Source organism: Syngnathus typhle, linkage group LG15, assembly GCF_033458585.1.
Source record: "Syngnathus typhle isolate RoL2023-S1 ecotype Sweden linkage group LG15, RoL_Styp_1.0, whole genome shotgun sequence".
Taxonomy (NCBI): Eukaryota; Metazoa; Chordata; class Actinopteri; order Syngnathiformes; family Syngnathidae; genus Syngnathus; species Syngnathus typhle.
The window spans coordinates 9,122,668-9,144,669 of NC_083752.1; the positions used below are offsets into that span (position 1 = coordinate 9,122,668).

The 22,002-nt window shown below is 45.0% G+C and overlaps 1 protein-coding gene across 2 annotated transcripts; it reads left to right on the forward strand.

The window, feature by feature from the left end:
• The first annotated feature begins 588 nt into the window (after positions 1-588).
• Positions 589-20,248, forward strand: mybbp1a (MYB binding protein (P160) 1a). Of its 2 annotated transcripts, none has more exons than XM_061299501.1 (27): positions 589-836; positions 1,183-1,278; positions 1,368-1,451; positions 1,528-1,602; positions 1,715-1,822; positions 1,963-2,153; positions 13,575-13,742; positions 13,849-13,966; positions 14,048-14,337; positions 14,438-14,542; positions 15,399-15,524; positions 15,643-15,837; positions 15,917-16,025; positions 16,113-16,230; positions 16,367-16,530; positions 16,605-16,712; positions 16,788-16,910; positions 17,080-17,250; positions 17,369-17,490; positions 17,562-17,696; positions 18,082-18,169; positions 18,333-18,464; positions 18,655-18,723; positions 18,793-18,906; positions 19,039-19,140; positions 19,214-19,338; positions 19,744-20,248. In XM_061299501.1, the coding sequence occupies exons 1-27, from the start codon at positions 672-674 to the stop codon at positions 20,075-20,077; spliced, it is 3,735 nt and encodes a 1,244-aa protein (XP_061155485.1). In that variant the 5' UTR covers positions 589-671; the 3' UTR covers positions 20,078-20,248. The 2 variants fall into 2 exon arrangements, with proteins under 2 accessions (XP_061155485.1, XP_061155484.1); XM_061299500.1 differs by having other exon boundaries at positions 16,113-16,203; positions 17,333-17,490.
• Positions 20,249-22,002: the final 1,754 nt, after the last annotated feature.

Below are 22,002 nucleotides of genomic sequence, written 5' to 3' on the forward strand. Positions count from 1 at the left end.
TCGCCTAAGTTTCCGCACGAAGTACAGGCGGCGCTGAGCTTTCTTTGCCAGTGATGCAGTGTTGGTGGTCCAGGAGAGGTCCTCACTGATGTGCGCCCCAGGAATCTGGTGCTGCTCACTCTCTCCACCACAGCACCATCGATGGTCAGTGGCAGGTGTTGGGTGTGACTTTTCCGGAAGTCAACAACAATCTCCTTGGTCTTGTTGACATTCAACAGGAGGTTGTTGTTGTTGTTATATGGAGCTGTCGCAAAAATTCTGGACATTTTGAAAAATGTAATGTAATGAAAAATGAAATTCTTCCCAGACGCTTTTTTAGGGGCCAAAATAAGGACATGTCAGGGAAAATGAGGACGTATGGTCAGTGTAAATTCAAAATTCAAAAAAGCCAATCCACTTGATTTAATTGTTATAAAAAGTCATTTTAAAAATTATACTTGGATAGCCAGGAAAATTTGAGTCTCATCTCTATTGCGTAGTTAGTTAGTTTTACTTAAAAAAAAATCGAAAGGTCGCTGTTTGTTCACCATTTCCATTGTCAATAAAGTTGAAAGTTGTAAAAAAAAAAAAAAAAAAGTGACCCGGAAGTAGTCACTTCCACAGGAAAAGACGTGCATCCACGTTTTTTCCTCGCCGTTCTTTCGGCATGCTCGGGTGAGGTGTTCGTAGACATGATGAATATTCAGCCGATTGCAGCCGTGCCGGTCCGGACGGCTGGCGCCCTCCACCAGAACCGAGTCTTCCTCGACTTCTTCTGGGATTTGGCAAAACCCGATCAAGATATTCGTCTTAGAGCGGTGGAAAATCTTCTGAAATACCTAAAAGACAACAACGAGGTGGGTTGCGTTCAGCCATGCGTATTGTGGCACACTACACTGGAGCTGTTTAAAGTCACGTTACAGTCTTTTCATGACGTCTCAATCCTTGAAACCACAGCATCATTAATCGAGTTTAATAGCTTATTCATTATTTTATCAACATACATGTGTGCCAACACTGCCATTTCAATTCAAAAGATGAATTAATTTAGCACATCGTCTGAAAAATAGAAAGTAAAATATCATTTACACAGTATACCTGCCATTTTAACATAATTAATTTGAACGTATTTTGCGAGTTGAACATTTTAACCAATTAATATGCAAATAATGATTTCCGTGTTATGTATTGTGTTGTTCACAGGAGGATGAGTTGGAGTACACGCTCAAGAAGTTGGTGGATGGACTTGCTCACACGCGGGAGGCGGCGAGGCCAGGCTTCAGTCTAGCTCTGGGTCAGGTGAGCAAGGATTCCGACGACTGTGCCCCATGCTTTGACCTGTTAGTGTTTGTGGTGTGATGCCAAAATTATGTTATTGTTTCCGCCAGCTCCTGACCGCATTTGAGGACATCACTCTGCAGAACATCCTTGACAGGATCAGGGAGAAACACAATGTGCAAACAGCCACAAAGGTGACTGTTTATTTTTGGAGGGGGCGGGATTAGAATATGCTGTAAGAAAAAAGGTTAAATATTTCTTGTCCTGCAGAAATTTGTCAGAAATGCTGCATTTGGCAGCTTGTTTGGCGTCCTTGCTCTCCATCAGTCAGGTCGCCTTTTCAAAGTAAGTACGTAGGAACACATGTAGACCTTGTCTTTTGCAGGCCGTGTGACTTGAGAATGTCCAGCGCGTGTTGTAAATTTGAGCTCAACTTTTCTATTTTGCACCCGCGCAGGAGCCCCCAGTGGTGCTGGGTTCTGTGCAGCTTCTGCAAAACCTTACCCAACAGCGACAGCACCTGAAGGACCTGCCCAACAAGACCATGATGGACATCCTCGCTGAGGTATCAACAGCACAATAAGGCTTTTTAATTATTATTTTTTTTTTAAGAGTAAATTGTTTTATAACCAACCTCCGTAAAATCACATTTCTGACTCATGCATAGTCATCATCACATTCTCCCCCGTGTCGGTGTTCCGGCAGGTCCCCAAGAAGGTATTTGAGGAGGTCCTGCTGAGTGCCTTGCAGGCCGACATGGCCTCGGCTTTCCAGACTCCAGAGCAGCTGCAACTGCTGTTGGTGGCGCTGGAGCGCTTTCCCCAGACCCTCCAACCCAAGAAAGTTAAAAAACTGTTGGGCTCTTCCAAGATCATCAACGACGACAACATTGGACAGTAAGAATTGCCAAAATGTGCACTTACCGTTTTTTTCCGTGTATAGTGCGCAATATTTTACTAATTTATTGTCCTAAAATCTGGGGTGCGTATTATACATGGGTACAAAGGAAAAAAAAATTAATTTTTTTTTTTTTAAATTTTTTTTTTTTAAATAAAGTCATGGTACAACAAAACCAACAACAGGACTGACCGACAAAGTCGTGGAACAAAAAGACAGGGTGACATTACCAAAGACAGGAACAGAATGACAGTAACACATGCAATGATCCAACGGTGAGCGAGGGGCAGACAGGACTTAAATACAAAACACGTTACATCGATTGAGGTGACACAGGAAGAGCGGGGTGACACGAACAGAAACTATGGCAACCTAGACACATAGCAAAACTGGGGACGAGACATGACAAATCTCCCCCGAAATAAAACTCACCTTTCTTCTTGTTTGTTGTCAATCGCGCATCGCATTCAGCCATCCTGCCCAACACACTTAGTAAAATTCATAATTGACGACACATCGTTTGATGCGATGGTGCAATCCTCGATGGTGTGTTATTGTCAAATATTGTTTGTTTTTTAATCTCCATCGCGGACCGGACGTCATACGGAGGCCGCCATTACAGATGCGCAGAACGGTTGCGCAAGACACGTCAGCTATATAAAGAGCGAGAGTTCAGTTCTCCACCTATTAGTTTCAATTCACAGTTTAATTAGCAGTTTCAATCAGCAAATAACAAAATGCGTATTACAGGTAATATTTTATTTCACAACACTTTGCCTTGTTCCTTTCGTCTCTGCTGTTCATTTCAAACACGCTCCATACGACCGCAATGCTCTTGTATCAGACGCTCGCTCGATCACCTGCTAGTTTGCCGTCTGTCACAATGTACCCTACACAAATCCGAAACATTTGTTGCGGCTCCGAGTCACGACGAGGGGCAAGTTTTGGTTTCCAAGGGTGTTTTTATTCCTCTTCAACGTCTCTCCCATACAGAGCCGCCGTGTGCGCACGGAGCGCGGTGGTGCGTTTAGGGGCAGTCGGAGAAATCAACGCCAACAAAAAAAATGACATCCAGCCTAGTTAAGACCATACCAAAGACTTTAAAAATGGGACCCATTGCCTCCCTGCGTGTGTGACGATATTTGGGACTTAAGAGAAAAAAAAAAAAAAAAAATTAAATTTTTTTTTTTAAAAAAATCATAAAAATTGGGTGCGTATTATACATGGGTACAAGCTTTTTTCCAGCATCAGCATGCCATTGTTAGGGGTGCGTACTATACATGGGGGCGCACTATACACGGAAAAAAACGGTAAATCCTTGGATAGTCACTAAAAAAACCTAGCTAGTCATATCCTTTTTTGTCCTTCGGTCTTCCTTTCCTTCTTTTTCCTTCTGGTCATGGCTGTGTTGCAGTCGTTGTGGTCCTGCCGTAGTACCGTAATTTTCGGACTATAAGTCGCGGTTTTTTTCATAGTTTGGGTGGGGGGGCGACTTATAATAAGGAGCGACTTGTTTTCTTCAAAAATGTTCAAAAAAAAAAAAAAGTGAAACCGCGATGTAGCAAGGGATTATTGTAATTTGAATTTGAAGTGACGTCAGCAGCGCGGCGCGGCGGTTGTTTACAAAAAGGACAAAGATTGACGGAATGACGAAGATGACAAAGGGCCCCACGTACTACCAGCATCATTAGCGGCAGGGCTGTGGACTCGGTCGGATTTTTGCTCCGAGTCCGGCCTCTTGACCAGGAGTCCGAGTCCGGCTGTCCATTTTTTCTGTTAATTCATGTGACTGCTTAGTCTTTATTCAAGGCTAATTTACCGTTTTTTTCCATGTATAATGCGCCCCCATGTATAATACACACCCTAAAAATGGCATGTCGATGCTGGAAAAAAGCCTGTACCCATGTATAATACGCACCCAATTTTTCATTTTTTTTTCTTTTCCCAATGATCGTCACACACGCATCTGGGTGTGGTGAAATTTGTCCTCTGCATTTGACCCATCCCCGTGTGATTTTGATCCATCCCCTGGGGGAGAAAGGAGCAGTGAGAAGCAGTGGCGCCGCGCTCGGGAATCATTTGGTGATCTAACCCCCCAATTCCAACCCTTAATGCTGAGTGCCAAGCAGGGAGGCAATGGGTCCCATTTTTATAGTCTTTGGTATAGTCTTAACTAGGCTGGATGAATTTTTTTTGTTGGCGTTGATTTCTCCGACTGCCCGTAAAGGCACCACCGCGATCAGTTTGTTTAAAATGAAAAGAGGAAAGTGACGTGCGGACATGTGAAAAAGGTGGCTCTGTATGGGAGAGAAGTTGAAGAGGAATAGAAACACCCTTGGAAACCAAAACTTGCCCCTCGTCGTGACTCGGAGCCGCAACAAAGGTTTCAGATTTGTGTAGGGTACATTGTGACAGCAAACGAGCAGGTGATCGAGCAAGCGTCTGATACGAGAGCATTGCGTTCGTATGGAGCGTGTTTGAAGTGAACAGCAGAGACAAAAGGAACAAGGCAAAGTGTTGTGAAATAAAATATTACCTGTAATACGCGTTTTGTTATTTGCTGATTGTATTAAACTATCACATTCATTGTCAGCAAAGAAGAGGACTATTCGCATCGGATCTATAGTGCGCATGCGCAGTGATACTGCCTCTGTATGACGCCCAGTCCGCTATGGAGATTAAAAAACAAACAATATTTGACAATAACACAGGTTTCTGTTCCTGTCTTTGGTAATGTCACCCTGTCTTTTTGTTCCATGTCTTTGTCGGTCAGTCCTGTTGTTGGTTTTGTTAGAGAGTTATGTTAGTTTACCAAGTCTGTTTTGAGTTCCTCCAATGAACCCTGGTCCAAGCTGCACTTGGTCGCCCTGCTCCTTTCCACACTCCATCCGTGACAAGATTTTCTTCAAAAATTGTTGTACCATGATTTTCTTACAAAAAAATAAATAAAAAATTGTGCCCATGTATAATGCGCACCCAAGATTTTAGGACAATAAATTAGTTACATTTTGCGCATTATACATGGAAAAAAAGTAGATCAAAATCTAAATAATTACAACAGTTTTGTGATGGCTTTGTCTTTAGTAAACATATACCGTATTTTGCACCCTATTAGGCGCACCGGGGTATAAGGCGCACCTTCAATGAACGGCCCATTTTAAAACTTTGTCCATATATAAGGCGCACCGGACTATAAGGCGCATGAAATAGAAGCTTTACTGCAACAAACTGAGGTTGACTAGGGTTGCACCCACTAGCCAATAACCAACGAGCCCTCTGTAAACAGTCGTGTTTCTCAAACGATCTCCTATAAAATGATCAGAACTGACTAAAGTTCAATCTAACGCATTGGTACTACTTACCTATGTTTCCCTTCCATATCGATCCGTAGATTTACTCGAAACATTAACGGAGCAGCCTATTTTGACATGAAATAGCCTCGCGCGTATAGCAGCTATTGTTATAGCATTAGCCATCCGCACTTTCATATGAGCCTCAGCTCGCAATCTCCCATGAGCCTCAGCAAAGAATAAACAATCACGTTTCTCAAACGATCTCCTATAAAATGATCAGAACTGACTAAAGTTCGATCTAACGCATTGGTACTATGTTTCCCTTTCATATCGATCCGTAGTAGGGGTGTAAGGATTCATCGATACACATCGATTAATCGATATAATGCTCTACGATTTATTGGCATCGATGCTGTTAGGGTGGTGCTCACTCTAACTTATTTTGCAAGAACCACACAGGAGTCAAGCAAGTCATTTTAGACACCTGCAGGCGGAGAGTTCACTCGTCGCTGTGCTTACAGCGATGGTCGAATGAAGTCTGACTCAGGCCTCGTCAGGTGCTTATTTATTGAGAGAAACAGAGTGCGGTTGAAAGTGGGGGTGTGTGAACACACAGGATAAGGTGAAGACGGTCCCCTGCTGATCAAAGCATAGCAGGGGACCTTTTACGACGTTCTGTAAACAAAGCAACTTTGATTGCTTCCTCTGCAGCTAGTCAATAAGTTGAAAAGATCTTACCACTTTGGTCAACTACTTTTGTCTAGACAGGACAAGCTAGTTAAATTATTACAGGCTACATTCCAACATAATCATACGATGAAGATATTCTGCAAACCCTAACAGATGCTAAACGTAAACATCGATTTATATCGCCGTGTTTGACCTCGGACATTAGACGCAACTTTATTTTGAAATCCAGTTCATTGTTGCTTGCTTCCTCTTTCCGGGAGCAGTGCGCGCGGCGTTGTTGTGTTGTGAGCAGAGCAGGCACGTGAAAGGGGAGTCGACAACTAGTACACGGCTCCTGGGCTGGTGCTATGGCTAGTGTCCAAAAAGACGAGGAAATTTGCTCCCCTTTAGGCTTCAAGTCATTCGTTTGGAAGCACTTTGGATTCCAAAGAAAATATGGCTCAACGGACAAGACACGTGCAGTTTGTAAATCCTGCCATGCGGTGATCAAATATTCAGGGACCACAAATCTCGCCGCACATTTAAAGAAAAAACACGACATCAAAGTTCAGTGTTAAAAAAGGAACTTTGTATACTACAATACTCTTGTAATTTCCTAAATAAAGAGTTTGCAGTACGTTGTTGATTTTGCGTATGAATCGTTATAAATCAGAATATTGTTCTATATTTTTTATTAAAAAAATATATATCGATCGTAGAGCACTATCGCGATATATCGTGAATGAATCGCAGCAGGCTTTAAGATATCGGCAAATATCGTATCGTAGTTCTTTGTATCGATATATCGTATCGTGACAAAACCCGCAATTTACACCCCTAATCCGTAGCTTTACTCGAAACATTAACGGAGCAGCCTATTTTGAAATGAAATAGCCTCGCGGGTACAACAGCTATTCGGTGACACCCCCTGACTACAGTTACCGTAATGTTGGGAAGCGATGCGACCTTGTAATTTACTAGTCGTACTAAAACTTATTAAAACTTTTTGGCAGAGCACTGTATACAACCAGTATGGATCAACAAGTTCATCACTTGATCCATATATAAGGCGCACCGGACTATAAGGCGCACTGTCGACTTTTGGTAAAAATTTTGGTTTTTAGGTGCGCCTTATAGGGCGGAAAATACGGTAAACGAATACAATAAACAGATACTTTCAAGTTTTAATCATTAATTACACCATTATAGCTCAGACATTTATCTAAACACAAATAATTAGTGACGACCCCACAACTATCGAAACAATGATATAAGCTGGGTGACATAATCGTCCTTGACATTGGTACATAATGTAAACATTAGCCTAAGTGCAACTCAACGTGGCCGCATTGATCGAAACTTGCGCTCCGTTTCCCCCTCAAATCTAGAGGCAAAACATTGTTCTCTCGCTGCTCCCGGTGTTGTGCTTGATTTGGTTCCCCCGTGAGATCTTGTTCCCCCTGTCGCGGTAGCGCGCACGCCTTATTTGGAAAGCGAAAAACCGATGTCGTACGGCGTCAGCACTATGTTGTTTTCAATAAAAACATGAAGAACTCATGTTTGCGTCAGTCAATTTTAATTTTTATAAAGGATTATTCTCATTCGATGTCTTTAAATTCATCCGCGTTCTGCCATTGAAGTGGGGTGCATTCAAAGACCAGTCGTACAGATGGAACACTCATTCACGTCACCAAAACGCAACAATAGAATTACGTGAGCTCTTTGCATAAACTTCGATGCAAAAAAACTCCTCTTTTTGGGTACAGGCTACAAGGAGTATATATTACAAAGGAGACTTTATACTTAACGTAAATTCCGGACTATTGGCCGCACCGGATTATAAACCGCACCAGCTAAAATTGGGGGATATTTGAGTTTTTTTCTTATATAAGCCGCACCGGACCATAAGCCGCACGTGCACACGCGTTTTTTAAAAAGAAAGACCGTTCACAGAAAGCCTTTTTAAAGTTTTAATAACATACTTTAACATGTCTTTCTAAACATTGCCTGTGACGCAGCAGTAGTACCGCAGCAACACGGAAGTGTACATGCGAGTTATTAACAAAGAAAGACTGGACACAGAAAGCTTTTTTAAAGTTTTAATAACATACCTTAACATTTCTTTCCAACGCGAGTTATTAACAAAGAAAGACGGGACACAGAAAGCTTTTTTTAAAGTTTTAATAACATACCTTAACATTTCTTTCCAAACACTGCCCGTGCCGCGGCAGTAATACCGCAGCAACACGGAAGTAACACAAGACTAATAGGGCTGGATTAAAAAAAAACATACCCGGTAAAAGTCACTGAGACGCGGCGGTAACACAGCAGCAACACGGTAGTACAGCACCAACAGTAAAAAAAGAGCTTCATTGTCTTCATCTTCCGCCAGTGCACTGAAACCATCGAAGCCTTCCTCCTCAGCGTCCAATTGGAATAGCGTTAGATATCCTTCGCCTCACACTTTCTCAGTCTCTCTTTCGTCGTCGCTTTTATGCATTTCTTCGAGTGTGATGAGGGTCTGTTCATGTTAATTTTATTCATGCACGAAGCGCTAAATTACATTAAACTAGCGAGCGACACGTATAGACGGACGGGACCACGAAATAAAGAAAAGGGTGACGCAACCGTCTTGACAAACTAGCACGTCTTCTTCGGCGCATTATCTCTTCTTCGTCTGTCTCGCTCTTGCTTCCCGCTAGAGCGCCCCGGAGGCCGTAAAAATCCATAAATACGCCGCACCGCCATTTAAGCTCTATTTCCCTCTTTGACAGCCAAATCGATTGCTTTTAACTTAAAAGCTGCATCAAATGCATCTCTTCGTGTTTTCCATTAGGGTGTGTGCATGATGCGCGAAATGTTCAAAACACAAACTAGCACGTCTTCTTCGGCGCATTATTTCTTCTTCGTCTGTCAGCGAGACAGACGAAGAAGAAATAATAATAATAATAACAAGAAGCAATCCTGCTAGAGCGCCCCTGGAGGCCATAAAAATCCATAAATACGCCACGCCGCCATTTAAGCCTCGGGGTTCAAAGTAACCTTCTGAATAAAATGCATTAAAAGTTCACGTTCATTACAACTTGTTTTTGGTGAGCAAAATGTCAGAAAAATTTAATCTAAATGCTGATTGTTTGGGTTTTAATACAATGCAGATTGTCCAAACAGCGCCACTGCTTTGTGTAATCTCTGAGTCACATGGCAGAGTAAGAGAAAGGGTTTAGAGCCCTTTGACGCAGGTCACCTAGCGTACATTCCTACTAAAGCTCATATTAGTCACAAGCAACACAGCCAGAATAAGCAGCAGCCATAGTAGTGTTTCAAAATAGTATTTTTGTTGTTGTTTTTTTCTTCAAGATACCGCAGTGTATAAAAGTGAATTTTATTTTATTTTTTGCCATTTTTCACATGTCCTGAGTGTTGTTAGTCACCTAAATGTTGAACAGAGGGTGTGTTTTACCGAAGTCAAATTCCTTGTTTGGCACGCTCAAACATGGCGAATAAAAAACTCTTGAATCTTGAATCTTCAAGTGATCAAGTCATCACAAAAATCACGAAAAAATCCTTATATAAGCCGCACCTGACTATAAGCCGCAGGGTTCAAAACTTTGGAAAAAAGTCGCGGCTTATAGTCCGGAATTTACGGTAATTGTGATCATCATTCATCCATCCATTTTATTTTATTACTCAGGTATTTTCAAAGCAAATTAATATTGTTGCATTTATTAATTTGCTTTAACATGACGCAATATAATTAAAAGCTGACACTATAGCAATGTCAAACGTGTTCATTTAAGAAAAAGCCACACAGGTTTTGTGATCAAATCTTTCATAACGAGAATTATTTGAGTGAATTGTTTTTACAATTTTTATCCCACCTCCCCACCATCTGTCACTTTGCTTGGGACAAAAGGAGCCTTCAGTACTGAAATTTCTTCTCAATTATTCATTCAAATCATTCTCGTTATGAAAGATTTGATCACAAAACGTTTCCGTCTGTACGACTGGTCTTTGAATGCACCCCGCTTCAATGGCAGAACGCGGATGAATTTAAAGACATCAAATGAGAATAATCCTTTATAAAAATTAAAATTGACTGACGCAAACGTGAATTCTTCATGTTTTTATTGAAAACAACATAGTGCTGACGCCGTACGACATCGGTTTTTCGCTTTCCAAATAAGGCGTGCACGCTACCGTGGCAAGGGAGAACCGCGGCTGTTTTTTCCAGCTTGGCTGCGCGCGGGGCACGCAACAACTAAATTTGTCTTCATAACAAGCAAGCAGGGCTGTGGACAGTATTCCTACGCGCATTCTCAGCAGCATGATGAAAATAAAATAGAACGTTTTTGTCCACGTTCGGTAGACTCGGTCAAAATCAGCACAGAGTCCGACCGAGTCAGAGTCCACAGCCCTGATTAGCGGCTTTGTTTCTAAGTGACACAGAGGACGAAGAGTTTGAAAGATTTAAGGATTTGGAGTGACACAGAAGGTTTGAAAAACTATTATGGCTTTTACGCACGCCCGGTCCTACTCTACGGAGCTCTCTTTCACCTCCGTGGATGGAAGTTGAGGGCCGGCGCTCGGCCGGGTGGCTGTCCGGGGACGTGGATGGGGCTTGGTCATGGCTTTTACGCACGCCCAGTCCTATTCTATGGATCTCTCTTCCACCTCCGTGGCAGGAAGTCAACGCCGCCACACGCCTGGAAGTTTGTTTTGTTAAATAAAGAGCCGTTTACCAAACCCACGTCTTTCCTTGTACTTTGTTAACGCTACAATTACTAGATCTGTGGAATAACGACGAGGCTGACGTCAGGGCGCACGCGCAGCGTTGTTGACAAAGGACGAGGATATTGATCGATGGATTTAATGATTTAGAGTGCACAGATGGTTTGATATTATTGCTTGTATAAGAGTTATTTGATATCTAATTTATATATCTTTATATGGGCCTGTGGAATATTTTGAAGTGCAAGCGCCGTCAGCGGCGCGCACCCATTGTTGACAAAGGACGATCGATGGATTTAATGAATTGGAGTGACACAGATGGATTTATAAACGTGTTATTTATCTAATAGTTTTTTTAATAACTCTGAATGTTACGTCAGGCCCGTTCTCAGCTCTTTGTTTGTATTTATGTCACGTTAACATACCTATCGTTTAGCCTGTTGTTGCTCGTTCATGTCTTTTCTTGGTGTTGGATTTTGTCGAATAAATTGCCCTTCGAGTACTTGGTACCTGTTTCTTAGACGGATAGTGAAGGTCTTTAACATGTTTTCGTTCTTCAACTTTGCAATGTCATACTTGATTCTAGTGTTTTTCCTTTCTTTTTGTCGTCTCTTCTGTCTTAGCTTGATTGTTGTACCTACAAGATAGTGGTCACTTCCAATGTTCCAAAGTTCCTAAATCGTTTATTGATGAGTGTGTGATCAATCTGATTCCTGGTCTTCCCATCTGGAGATACCCACGTGGCTTTGTGTATGTCTTTATGTGGAAACAGCGTACCTGTTATGACTAGTTCGTTCATGTCACACATTTCGCACAGCCTTTCTCCGTTGTTACTCAGCCTTCCGAGTCCGTGCTAGCCCATGACCCTGTCGTAATCTTGGTGTCCATCTCCTACTTTGGCATTCAAGTCTCCTGTTACAATCAACATGTCATGTTTGTTCCTGCTATCGGGTACATTTTGCACTCTCGTGTAGAATTTGTCCTTTTCTTTCTCTTCTGCATCTTCTGAGGGTGCGTAAATGTGTATAATCGTTAATTTAATGTGTTGGCAGTGGTACCTGGCTTGAATGATTCTTTTGTTCACTGGAGTCCAGTCAATCAGGGCTCTTGCTGCTGCTTTCGACATGAGTATGCCTACACCTTGTCTATGGTTGTCGTCGGCTCTTCCTGAGTAGATGATGGTTTCTCCTTTTGCCAGTTCCACTCTCCCTTGTCCTGTCCAGTGTGTTTCGCTGATACCCATGATGTCCATTCCTCTGTTGGTCATTTCTCTTGCTGCTAGTGTGATGTTGCCACTTACGCATAGTGTTCGTACATTCCAGTTTCCAATCGTCATGGTGTTTTTCGGGTGCAGCAGTGGTCTATTCGGCCCAAGGGCGTCCTGTAGGCTTTGGCCTCTGTGCGTCATCGTGTCTCTGGGTACAGGACTGGCTACAGCGTTCCCCTGATTTGGTGTGTGCGCTCTGCTTCTGGTTTCTGTAATAATGTTTTTTCTCCGGGAGCGGGATATCGGCCCACAGCCCAACCCCCAACCTGGACGGCCAGTGGAATCACTCTTTGTCTGGTCTCTACCCTTCGATCTGTTTGGCATGGGTGACCCTGCCAGGAGTGTAATACTCCTGCCGACATAGCTCGAGGGGTCATGGAGACACACAAACCACCCCACCACAATAAGGTGGTGATCCCGTCATAATAAGTAATAATTTTACTTGGACCTGAGGTCACCGTCTTGATGCCTAGGTGCTATGCTAGACTCCGATTTTTTTTTTTTTAATTTAGTGCTTTGCCGCCAAATGTGTTGAAGTGAAATTTGTCAAGGAATGATGTTCAGGGGGTTCATTTAGACCAGGGGTCACCAAACTTTCTTAAACCAAGAGCTACTTCCTGGGTACTGATTAAGGCAGGGGTGTCAAACTCATTTTTGCCACGGGCCGCATCAGTCATAGTTTCCCTCGGTGGGCCATTATGTTTTAAAATCTGAGACTAGTAAAAACTGTTGAAATATTTTAATAAGATGAATGGTAATAAAAACTGCAACCAATGTCTCTATTTTTTTTTAAAGTGAAGAGAATTTGTAATCTTAGTAATGACAAAAGCCAATGCAAAATCGGTCTTCGTGGGCCACATAAAATGATATGGCGGGCCTTGAGTTTGACACCAATGGATTAAGGCAAAGCGCTACCAGTTTGACACACACTTCTGAAATAGCCAATTTGCTCAATTCGGCTTTCACTATGTGTTGTTATTATCATTTCCAGTTCACATGTAAGTGTGATTTTAACAAAAATAGCAAAAATACAGTCAAACCTTGGTTTTTGACCACAATCCGTTCCAGAAGGCGGTTCGAGAAGCGAATCGGTCGAATTCCGAATCTATTTTTCCCATTACAAATAATAGAAAAAAATTTAATCGTTTCAAGACAACCCCCCCCCCCCCCCCCCCCCCCCGCCTTTTTTAAGCAGTTTTTCATTTGCGCAGATTTGTCCGATCGCGCAACTGCAGCGCACCGCCGAACGCACAACCGTAGCGCGTTGCCCACCGCGCAACTGCACCGCGCTGGTCACATTATTGTGACAGAGCCGTCGCTGAAATTTAGAATATATCTTTAAAGTCCTGATGTACTTTCCAAAATTTAAGTGGACCCAAGTGCGCATTGTGGGGCTTGATTGAGTGATGAACATCATAGAGCCTTTTCTGAACTCTCGAGGTGCGCCCGGTTCTCTCTCGTAGGCTGACACACCTACTTAAGATGGCCGCCCGCTCGGCAAAGAAGGAGTGTGCGCTGCCACCGTTGGCCCTGGACCTCCTGAAGCTGTCCCTGAGAGAAGACAGCTTCCAGCTCTTCTGGAACAAAGCTGTCGTGGAGGGAATGCTGAAGGAGCACTGGGGGCCCACGCAGTGAGTTTTGTGCACAAGAGCATTAGCAAACGGGAAAGTGCTCCCTAACCCACACAACTGAGTTGACATTTGAAACTGACCATCAATTCTTTTGTTTTTTGTGTAGCTTTGTGAGTTTCCGACTGTTGGGCAGCGCTTTGCCACTGCTGTCCGTATACCAGCTCAGAGAGGTTCTGTCAGGGGAGGTGATGAAGCAATACGGCGATCACGTGGTGTCGGCCCAGGTTAGTCGGGATTTCTTATTGGCGCCGCACGCGGCTGCGACATAGACCTTAACCACAATGACTCATTGAATTGTTTTGCAGAAACAAGATCACTTCAAGCTGGCGCCCGAGATGGACACTTATGTGTCCAACTTCCTGGCTGGCTGCCAGGATACTGAAAAGCAGTTGGCGGTGATGGTGGGCTTCACCTCGCTCGTCAATCAGGGCTACCCGGTGGTGCCGTCCGTGTGGCGCGTGGTGCAGCATCTACAGCCGGCGGCGCTGCGGAATTATGTGGCGTGGCTCAGGTCCACCTTCCTGCGGCCCCGCGTGGACGAGCTGCTCAACTTCACCTCTCACAAGCAGATGGAGCGCAAAGAAGAGTTGAAAGAGTGAGTCTCGAGGAGCCAAGAGGATTCCCCACAAAACAAAGGGAACCTCGAGAAACCCTGGAAGCAGAGTGAGCACTCACCGGCTCGTTGTCTTCTTTAGGCCCCCCCAATTTCGCTTGAGGAAGTGGATCGTGGCCAGGCTGGTCTCCATCGTGGACAACAACCACGTGAAGAAGGACGAGCAGCTAATCATGGACATTGCCAGGTAAGATGCATCATGATGACCAAGAACTAGGGGTGTAACGATACATCGATACACATCGATTAATCGATATAATGCTCTACGATTTATTGGCATCGATGTTAAACGTAAACATCGATTTATATTGCCGTGTTTGACCTTGGACATTAGACGCGACTTTATTTTGAAATCCAGTTCATTGTTGCTTGCTTCCTTTTTCCGGGATCAGTGCGCCCGGCGTTGTTGTGTTGTGAGCAGAGCAGGCACGTGAAAGGGGAGTCGACAACTAGTACGCGGCTCCTGGGCTGGTGCTATGTCTAGTGTCTAAAAAGACGAGGAAATTTGCTCCCCTTTAGGCTTCAAGTCATTCGTTTGGAAGCACTTTGGATTCCAAAGAAAAGATGGCTCAACCGACAAGACACGTGCAGTTTGTAAATCCTGCCATGCGGTGATCAATTATTCAGGGAGCACAAATCTCGCCGCACATTTAAAGAAAAAACACGACATCAAAGTTCAGTGTTAAAATAAGCACTTTGTATACTGCAATACTCTTGTAATTTCCTAAATAAAGAGTTTGCAGTACCTTGTTGATTTTGCGTATGAATTGTTATAAATCAGGATATTGTTCTATATTTTTTATTAAAAAAAAAATAAAATCGATCGTAGAGCACTATATCGCGATATATCGTGAATGAATCGCAGCAGGCTTTAAGATATCGGCAAATATCGTATCGTAATTCTTTGTATCGATATTATATCGTATCGTGACAAAACCCGCGATTTACACCCCTACCAAGAACTCCCCCTCGAGCTGAAACTGTATGATTTAAAAAACTCACAAATGATGTCACCATGTGACTTCCCACTTTTTTTTCTCCAGATTTGTCTTTTTCCACACCTTCTTCAGTGTCAAGAAGGCCTGCGCCAACATTCCAGAAACCGAAGAGAAGCTCCACATCCCACTGGATGGGAAAACCAGAGCGCTGATGGTCACGTCTTTCTTTGGGTGCGAGTTCAACTGTGTTTGCTGAGAATGAGATGACACTTGAGTAGCATTTTTTATTGTTTTGGGAAGCTCCCAGGCGCACACGACATTGCGTCACTGTGGAACGTACATCCACCAGGCTCCTTCTATCCGTGCATAACTTGCCGCTGGCCGACGAGTCGGTGGCGCCCCAGAAGCGCCCGACGGGCGTCACGTCCGACGGCTCCTTGTGGCTGGAGCGCCTGGTCCAGTACGCCCAAGACCTGCTCGACAAGCCCGCGTTGGTCCGCCCCGTCCATACCCTCAGTGAGGAGCAGAGGCAGGCCTGGGACAGGTCGGCACCGTGTATTGCCTCGTTGACTCTCCCGCATTGGCGACGATTGTCATCGTGTTTGTTACTTCTTTTCTCTCAGCATGTTGGAGTCGGTGGCGTGCCTGAAGAAGAAAGGCGGCAAAGGCCACTCGGCGGAGAACGCCGCCTTCCGGCAGCTCTTCCTCTTGATCGGCATGCATCTCTTCAAGGTATGCCCCACCGGGTTCACCTTTCGCTCGGCGCGCTCGGCAAGCAAATGAGTAGAAACAAAACATACCGTGCTGCCTTTGGCCAAGGCTCCGGATGAGCTGGTGGACATCATGAAGGACCTTCAGAGATGCGTAGATGAAGCGCAGGAGAAGACAGCCAAGAAGAATCGGGAGAAAGGTCAGCTGCTCGTCACCAAAGCAAAATGTAAAGGGTCAGCATGGTCGAGCCAAAAGCAACAAAAGCAAGAACAGATTTGCATTGTCAAAAGGAACGAGGGAAAAAAGCCACTGGCAACATTTTTTATATGAAACAAGTTTGTGTGTGATTTTTATTTGGGTAGCCGGCAAGCGGGGGGAGGCGGAACCGCAGTGGGTGGAGGTGATGGTCGACATCTTGCTGTCGCTGCTGTCCCAACCCAGCCGCCACATCAGGCAGGTGTGCAAGAGCGTCTTCGCCTCCATCTGCCCCCACGTCAACGCTGCCGCCCTCACCGCCATCCTGGACGTAAGCCATCGTCCGCCCGCCCGCGCTGCTCGCTGCCCGGGTGCTGTCACGCCAGACTTGTCTTTATTGCATAGGCGCTGGAGCCGGATGAGGACGCAGAAGGGGACGGCCCCGTGCTGGTTCTGGATGACGCAGAGGCGGCCGAGAAGATGGAAACAGAGAATGACGTTGAAGAGGACATGGTGCTTGGCCTTCTTTGGTTTGGTCTCCGCTCGAGCTGCTGCCTTGACTTGAAAGTAGCTTTTCCCCCAAAAAAGGAAAACGAGTCAGATGGCACTTCCGACGAGGAAGACGACGACAGCGACGGGGCCGTGGAGGAGGAGGTGGACCAAAACTTCAAAGCGGAGCTGATGAAGGTGCTGCAGAAGAAGAACGCTCTGGTGAGGCTTTGGAGTCGGAGAGCGAGTGGCGCCACGCTGTTTGCATGAGTGTGCGTGTGTAATTTAAACTTTCCCCAGTAGGGCGGGCCATCAGTACAAGATTGACATGATCGCTGAAGCTCCCCTGTCCATTTTATCAGCTGAGGATGATGTCATACTTTGTTTCCAGGCTGCAGAGAAGGATAGCAGCGAAGATGACTTGGATGATGATACCATGATGGAGCTGGACAAGAGCCTGTCGGCGCTCTTTTCGGAGCAGCAGAAGAAAGTCCTGGCCAGAAAGGACACCGTGGCTAAAATGCGCAAAAAGAAGACACTGTTGTTCGATTTCAAGATCAAGGTAAGTCGGAGACCATCTTCCATCGGAATTGACTCCCAACATAAAAAGGGGGGGGAAAAAGCTCTCATCTTTGTGATTGTAGGTGCTGGACCTGGTTGAGGTGTTTGTGTCTCGGCAGGCTGACAATCCTCTGGTTCTGGACCTTCTGGAGCCTCTGCTGTCCCTGATTGAGCGAGGGATGGCGTTGGGCAATGAGCAGCAGGGGCAGGAATTTCTACGCAGGGCGGCGGACATTTTCAAGTAACACAGTCCTCCATACTCGCAATGAGCTCCCACAACAAAACCACTGCCATTTTCTTTTCTTTTTGTAGGAACCAGCTGTGCAGGTCCAAGGGCTACTGCAAGACAGCTCAAGACCGACAGGAAGAGCTTCACTTCCTTCTGAACAAGCTGATGACAAAAATGCAGAAGTTGTCCGAGTCGTCTGTCGGCCTCTACTATTTCAGGTCCTCGTCAGCAAACTCTAACCAAAATGGCCGACTTAGTGTCCCCTTGGAGCGTGGCTGCTTGACACTTTTTCATGGCGGACAGATTTGAGCCAATGGATTAAACTCATTTTAGGGCTTTTTTTTCAGAGTAGGGGGGGTCAAATGTCACTGACTCTCCACAAACTAACTTTCCAACATGAGCGTCTGAAACAATGTTCCCTCTAAGCTGCGCGCGTGCGCAATCGCGCACTGCCCGCACATTCTCAGCGCACAAGAAAATCTATCCAGCGCATAAACAGCTGTTTTTTCATTTGTTTTTTTTTATTTTTTATTTTCCAGTATTTTCCTTGTATGAAACTCCAAAATGGCAGCGTCCACCATTTTGTGTCTGTTTTGTTTTCAGCGCCGCTCTATATGTCGTCAAAGTGTTGCGAGGAGCTCCGTCCGGCGAAAGCGTGGACGGGGCACTGGTGTCCGGGGTTGCGCCAGACGTACGTAACTAACCCCCTTCTTTGAATGAATCCTTTTGTTGCTGTCTTTGATCAATCGGGCCGTCCTCAGCTGTACGCCTTGCTCATCACTTGTCTCACAATAAGCTTGAAAGCAAGATGAACTGCCTTGCGAGCTGACGTTTGGCCTCTTGTGTGCGTTCAGTTGCGCTTCATGGGCAACGTGGACGTGGAGCAGGTGGCCGGCATCTTTCGGGAGGCCCTCGGCCACTTCATGAGTCGCAGGAAGAGCCCCCTGACCACCCAGATGTTCACTGACCTCTTTGCTAGATTTCCGGTAAGTGAGTAGGGCGCAGCGGATGGCAGCACTAATTAATATGACCCGCTCGTCGTATGTGTACATGCGTGCAAGCGCTAAGCTAATACAAAAATGAAATATAACGTGGACGCACACACATAATTATTATTGACATGATTGGCACTGACATTATAGCCTATGTATGTGTGTGTATGTATATATCATGCAGGTTTTGTGCGTGAAGCTGTTGAACGCGACGGTGCAGCACATCGCATCGGGCATCAGGGAGCACCAGCAGGTGGCGTAACCTTAATTTCGAAGCAGATCAAGTGTCAGCGCAAACGTTGGACGTGTTTTGTGCGTGCAGGGCCAGGCGTGCGTGTTGCTACTCCGTGCCATGCAAAACAGGGACGTGCAGAAGCTGATGAGCGGCGTGCCGTGGTTGCATTTGTGCACCAAGGTGGTGGCTCAGCTCACCGCGGTGAGTCCACCATTGAACCCCCCAGAACAAAATTACTGCTCTGTATCAAACCGCAAATGCAAGTCAGAATATTGCCTCGTGGCTTCTTCCCCCGAGCTGATGCCAAGTTGATTCAATGGGCCACTATCTCAGGCTTTCAAGCTGCAAGGTCAAATGGAGAACAAGGCTCTGCAGGAAAAGACAGTGAAGGCGCTAGAGCTGTGTCGCTTGCTGGTCAAACTCATCCAACTGCAGGTAGGTCATACAAGAGCAGGAAACAAGATATCAAAAGAAGGAAAGGAAAAGAGGACATGCGATGTCTGTATAGAAGCTGTCTGTGGACTTGGAGGCTCTCAAGAGCGCCCTGCAGCTCCTGCCTGAAGTGTTTGCCTTCAAGAAGACAGGCAAGCTAGAGGACACCTACTGGACCGTCATGAGACACTTTGGAGTCACGTGAGTGCCGGAACGAGCCAAGGCCGTCGCAACTTTCACAAGGTTCACAATTGCCGCATGCCGCTTTTTGTCTCGCATCTACCGAACATAATTCCGTGGCACTCGATGGGGGATGTTTTTACTGAATCACGGAGGGCGGGGGTTGTAAAGCGTTTTTCTTGAGGTACCACAAGATAGCAGCAAAAAAATACTTTTCTTGAAACTCATGGATCATCGCAAGATAGAGCCAAAGAGCAGTGTTTTTACTTTGCTCATTGGCTGACTGACTAGGAAGGTCATGGCGGTTAGGTTCCCCACAAAAACAAACACGATCCTCTTTACTGACACAAGAAGTTGACGTCAGCTTCTCCTATCGGGGTGTCCGAGAGCGTACTCAGTCGCCTTGTTTATCTTTGCCACCCTCAGGAAGCCGACGATGGAGAAGATAAAGCCTGGCAAGGATGGTGGCCAGCAGCCGCCGCAACGGCCTGCCAAGAAGCAAAAGGGCTTCCTGCCAGAAAGCAAAAAAAAGAAAAAAAGACCGCAGCCCGTCTTGGAGCCCGCCGCAGACACCAGCTCGGCCCCAATGACTGACAACGCAAGGGTGAAGAAAGGACAGGGCAAGACTAACAACAAAAAAAAGTCAAAGAGGAAAGCAGATGGCACTCCGGCGTCGCAGCCCAGCCCGGCCAAGAAAAGCAAAATGCAAAATGACAAGTCAGTTAAAAAGAAGAAAAAAAACAAACAAACGAAAGATTAAAGTTGGGCTCTTTAATATAGATTTTTTTTTTTTTGCTCCATTTTCTATCAACGTTTCATGAGCCTCGAAAAAGTGCAAGGATGGGAATCCTAATTTTTTTGATACATGACTGCTTTTTTCAGGAAAAATATATCATTAAAGCTGTTTTCTCCTGCTGGGAATTTATCACCACGTGGCACCCACTCGTCAAATCTATTATGCTATAAGCTATAAGGGCACCCTATTTGCGCTCCAAGTCATTTTATGTTGGCAGGCACAGACACTCTGCATCAGGGGTCCCCAAACTTTTTCCTGTGAGGGCCACATAACCTTTCCCTTCTCTGATGGCGGGCCGGTGGCAGTTTGTAACAGAAAAAGTGTGACGATCGTAGGGGAGCTTAAAAAATTTATTGTTTTCCAGAAAGCCACACATAACCAAATAACGGTTATTTAATAACCCTTTCCAGGTTCTTTACAGAAAAAAAGTCAGGAAACAAATAACACTATTAATGAAATAAATAATAACTAAACCCTCTCTGAGTTCTTCACAGAAAAAACAGGAAATAAATAACTAAATAACTCTCTCTGGGTTCTTCATAGAAAAAAAACCATGGAACATTAACTTTCTGTTGTGCCATGCACAATCTTAACAGATAAAAGTTCAGCTCAGTTGTCAGAGCAGAACCTCTCTGACACATATGAGCAGTCTCTTAAAGTTCTTGTGTTCCTTCCTTATAATCCTTTTGTAGGTTCCAGTAGGCTTGTAGACACCGCTGTCTTTTTTGTTAAAGTTTGATAGTGCGTCATAGTCTGGAGTAAAATTTGTTGTGGCAATTCTTACGCGAGATCCGAGGTGTTGGTCCGTTTACCTCGATCTGTGACGGGTAGATGTTGACGTTCATGTGGCTGAACGTCACGTCGCGTACGTCGAGACAAATTGGCTCTTTTAAACGCTCGGCACTGTGTTCACCCTGCTTTACTTGGGCGACATTTTAACGGAAGGATTCCAGGGGAAGGTTTGTGGGTGGCCTTAGGGCAAAACTGCATCTGAAAGCTCAGCGCGCAAATTACAAGAATGCTGTCGTCACAGCCCACGCTCTAAATTCGGGACTGATACAAATAGAGCGCGAGTGCGCCATGTCCGTACACGCACTTGTGAGTGTGCACCTAGCTTTCTGACACGGCTTCCGGTAGTAAATGCGCAGGCGAGCGCTTCCCCATCTACTGGGGAAACGCAGTCATTGCAGGCAAAATGAGCAAAAAAAAAAAAAAGTTTAATAATACAATTTATTCAGGGTTGGCGGGCCGGATTAAACGGCCGTAGTTTGGTGACCCCTGCTCTGCATCATCATCAACATATGTATGCTTTCATAAGAGGCACAAGTTGAAAAATAAGCTGCCATAAAAAAACAGCAACAAGCAGAAATGCTCAAATTATTTCATGTTACATTGACTTAAAAGCTAGTCAAATGAGAATGTATGCCCTTGAACATGTGCTCATTGGAATACTGCAGTTTTTATTTTAGTTAAGGAATAATCTAATTGAACCTGAAAACATCCCATGTCTTATTCGAATGAGGAGAAAAAAAGCGCACTGCCCAAAGTTGGCAAAAGGAGGTTATGTAACTTTGTGAAAAATGATCTCTGTGCAGGCTGACAGTACGCCGCTTTATCCCAACAAGCAAAGTAAAAGGGGGAGCAATCATGGCAAGGCCTAATTTGTCTGTCACCGAGCTGATGTAGTGCTCCCAACAATGGACGAGCATGCACCGAGTGAGGCCTTGCTGCCGCCATAAATCCTGCAGCCTTGTCATGTGGACTGCCACCTCATTTATCACAGAGCTCATTTGGGCCGTGGAAACAGAAACGCGCTGTGATCCCGGCCACTCGACCCGGGCCAGGCTCGAGCTCTTGCTTGGAGCTCCATGAAGTGAACAAAGTCCCAT

Coding starts and splice junctions, on each gene's coding strand:
- mybbp1a (XM_061299500.1), top strand. CDS start 672: ATGATGAATATTCAGCCGATTGCAGCCGTGCCGGTCCGGACGGCTGGC. Junction 2,154..13,574: donor AACGACGACAACATTGGACA/GTAAGAATTGCC, acceptor TCTCTCTCGTAG/GCTGACACACCTACTTAAGA. Junction 19,339..19,743: donor ATGAGACACTTTGGAGTCAC/GTGAGTGCCGGA, acceptor TGCCACCCTCAG/GAAGCCGACGATGGAGAAGA.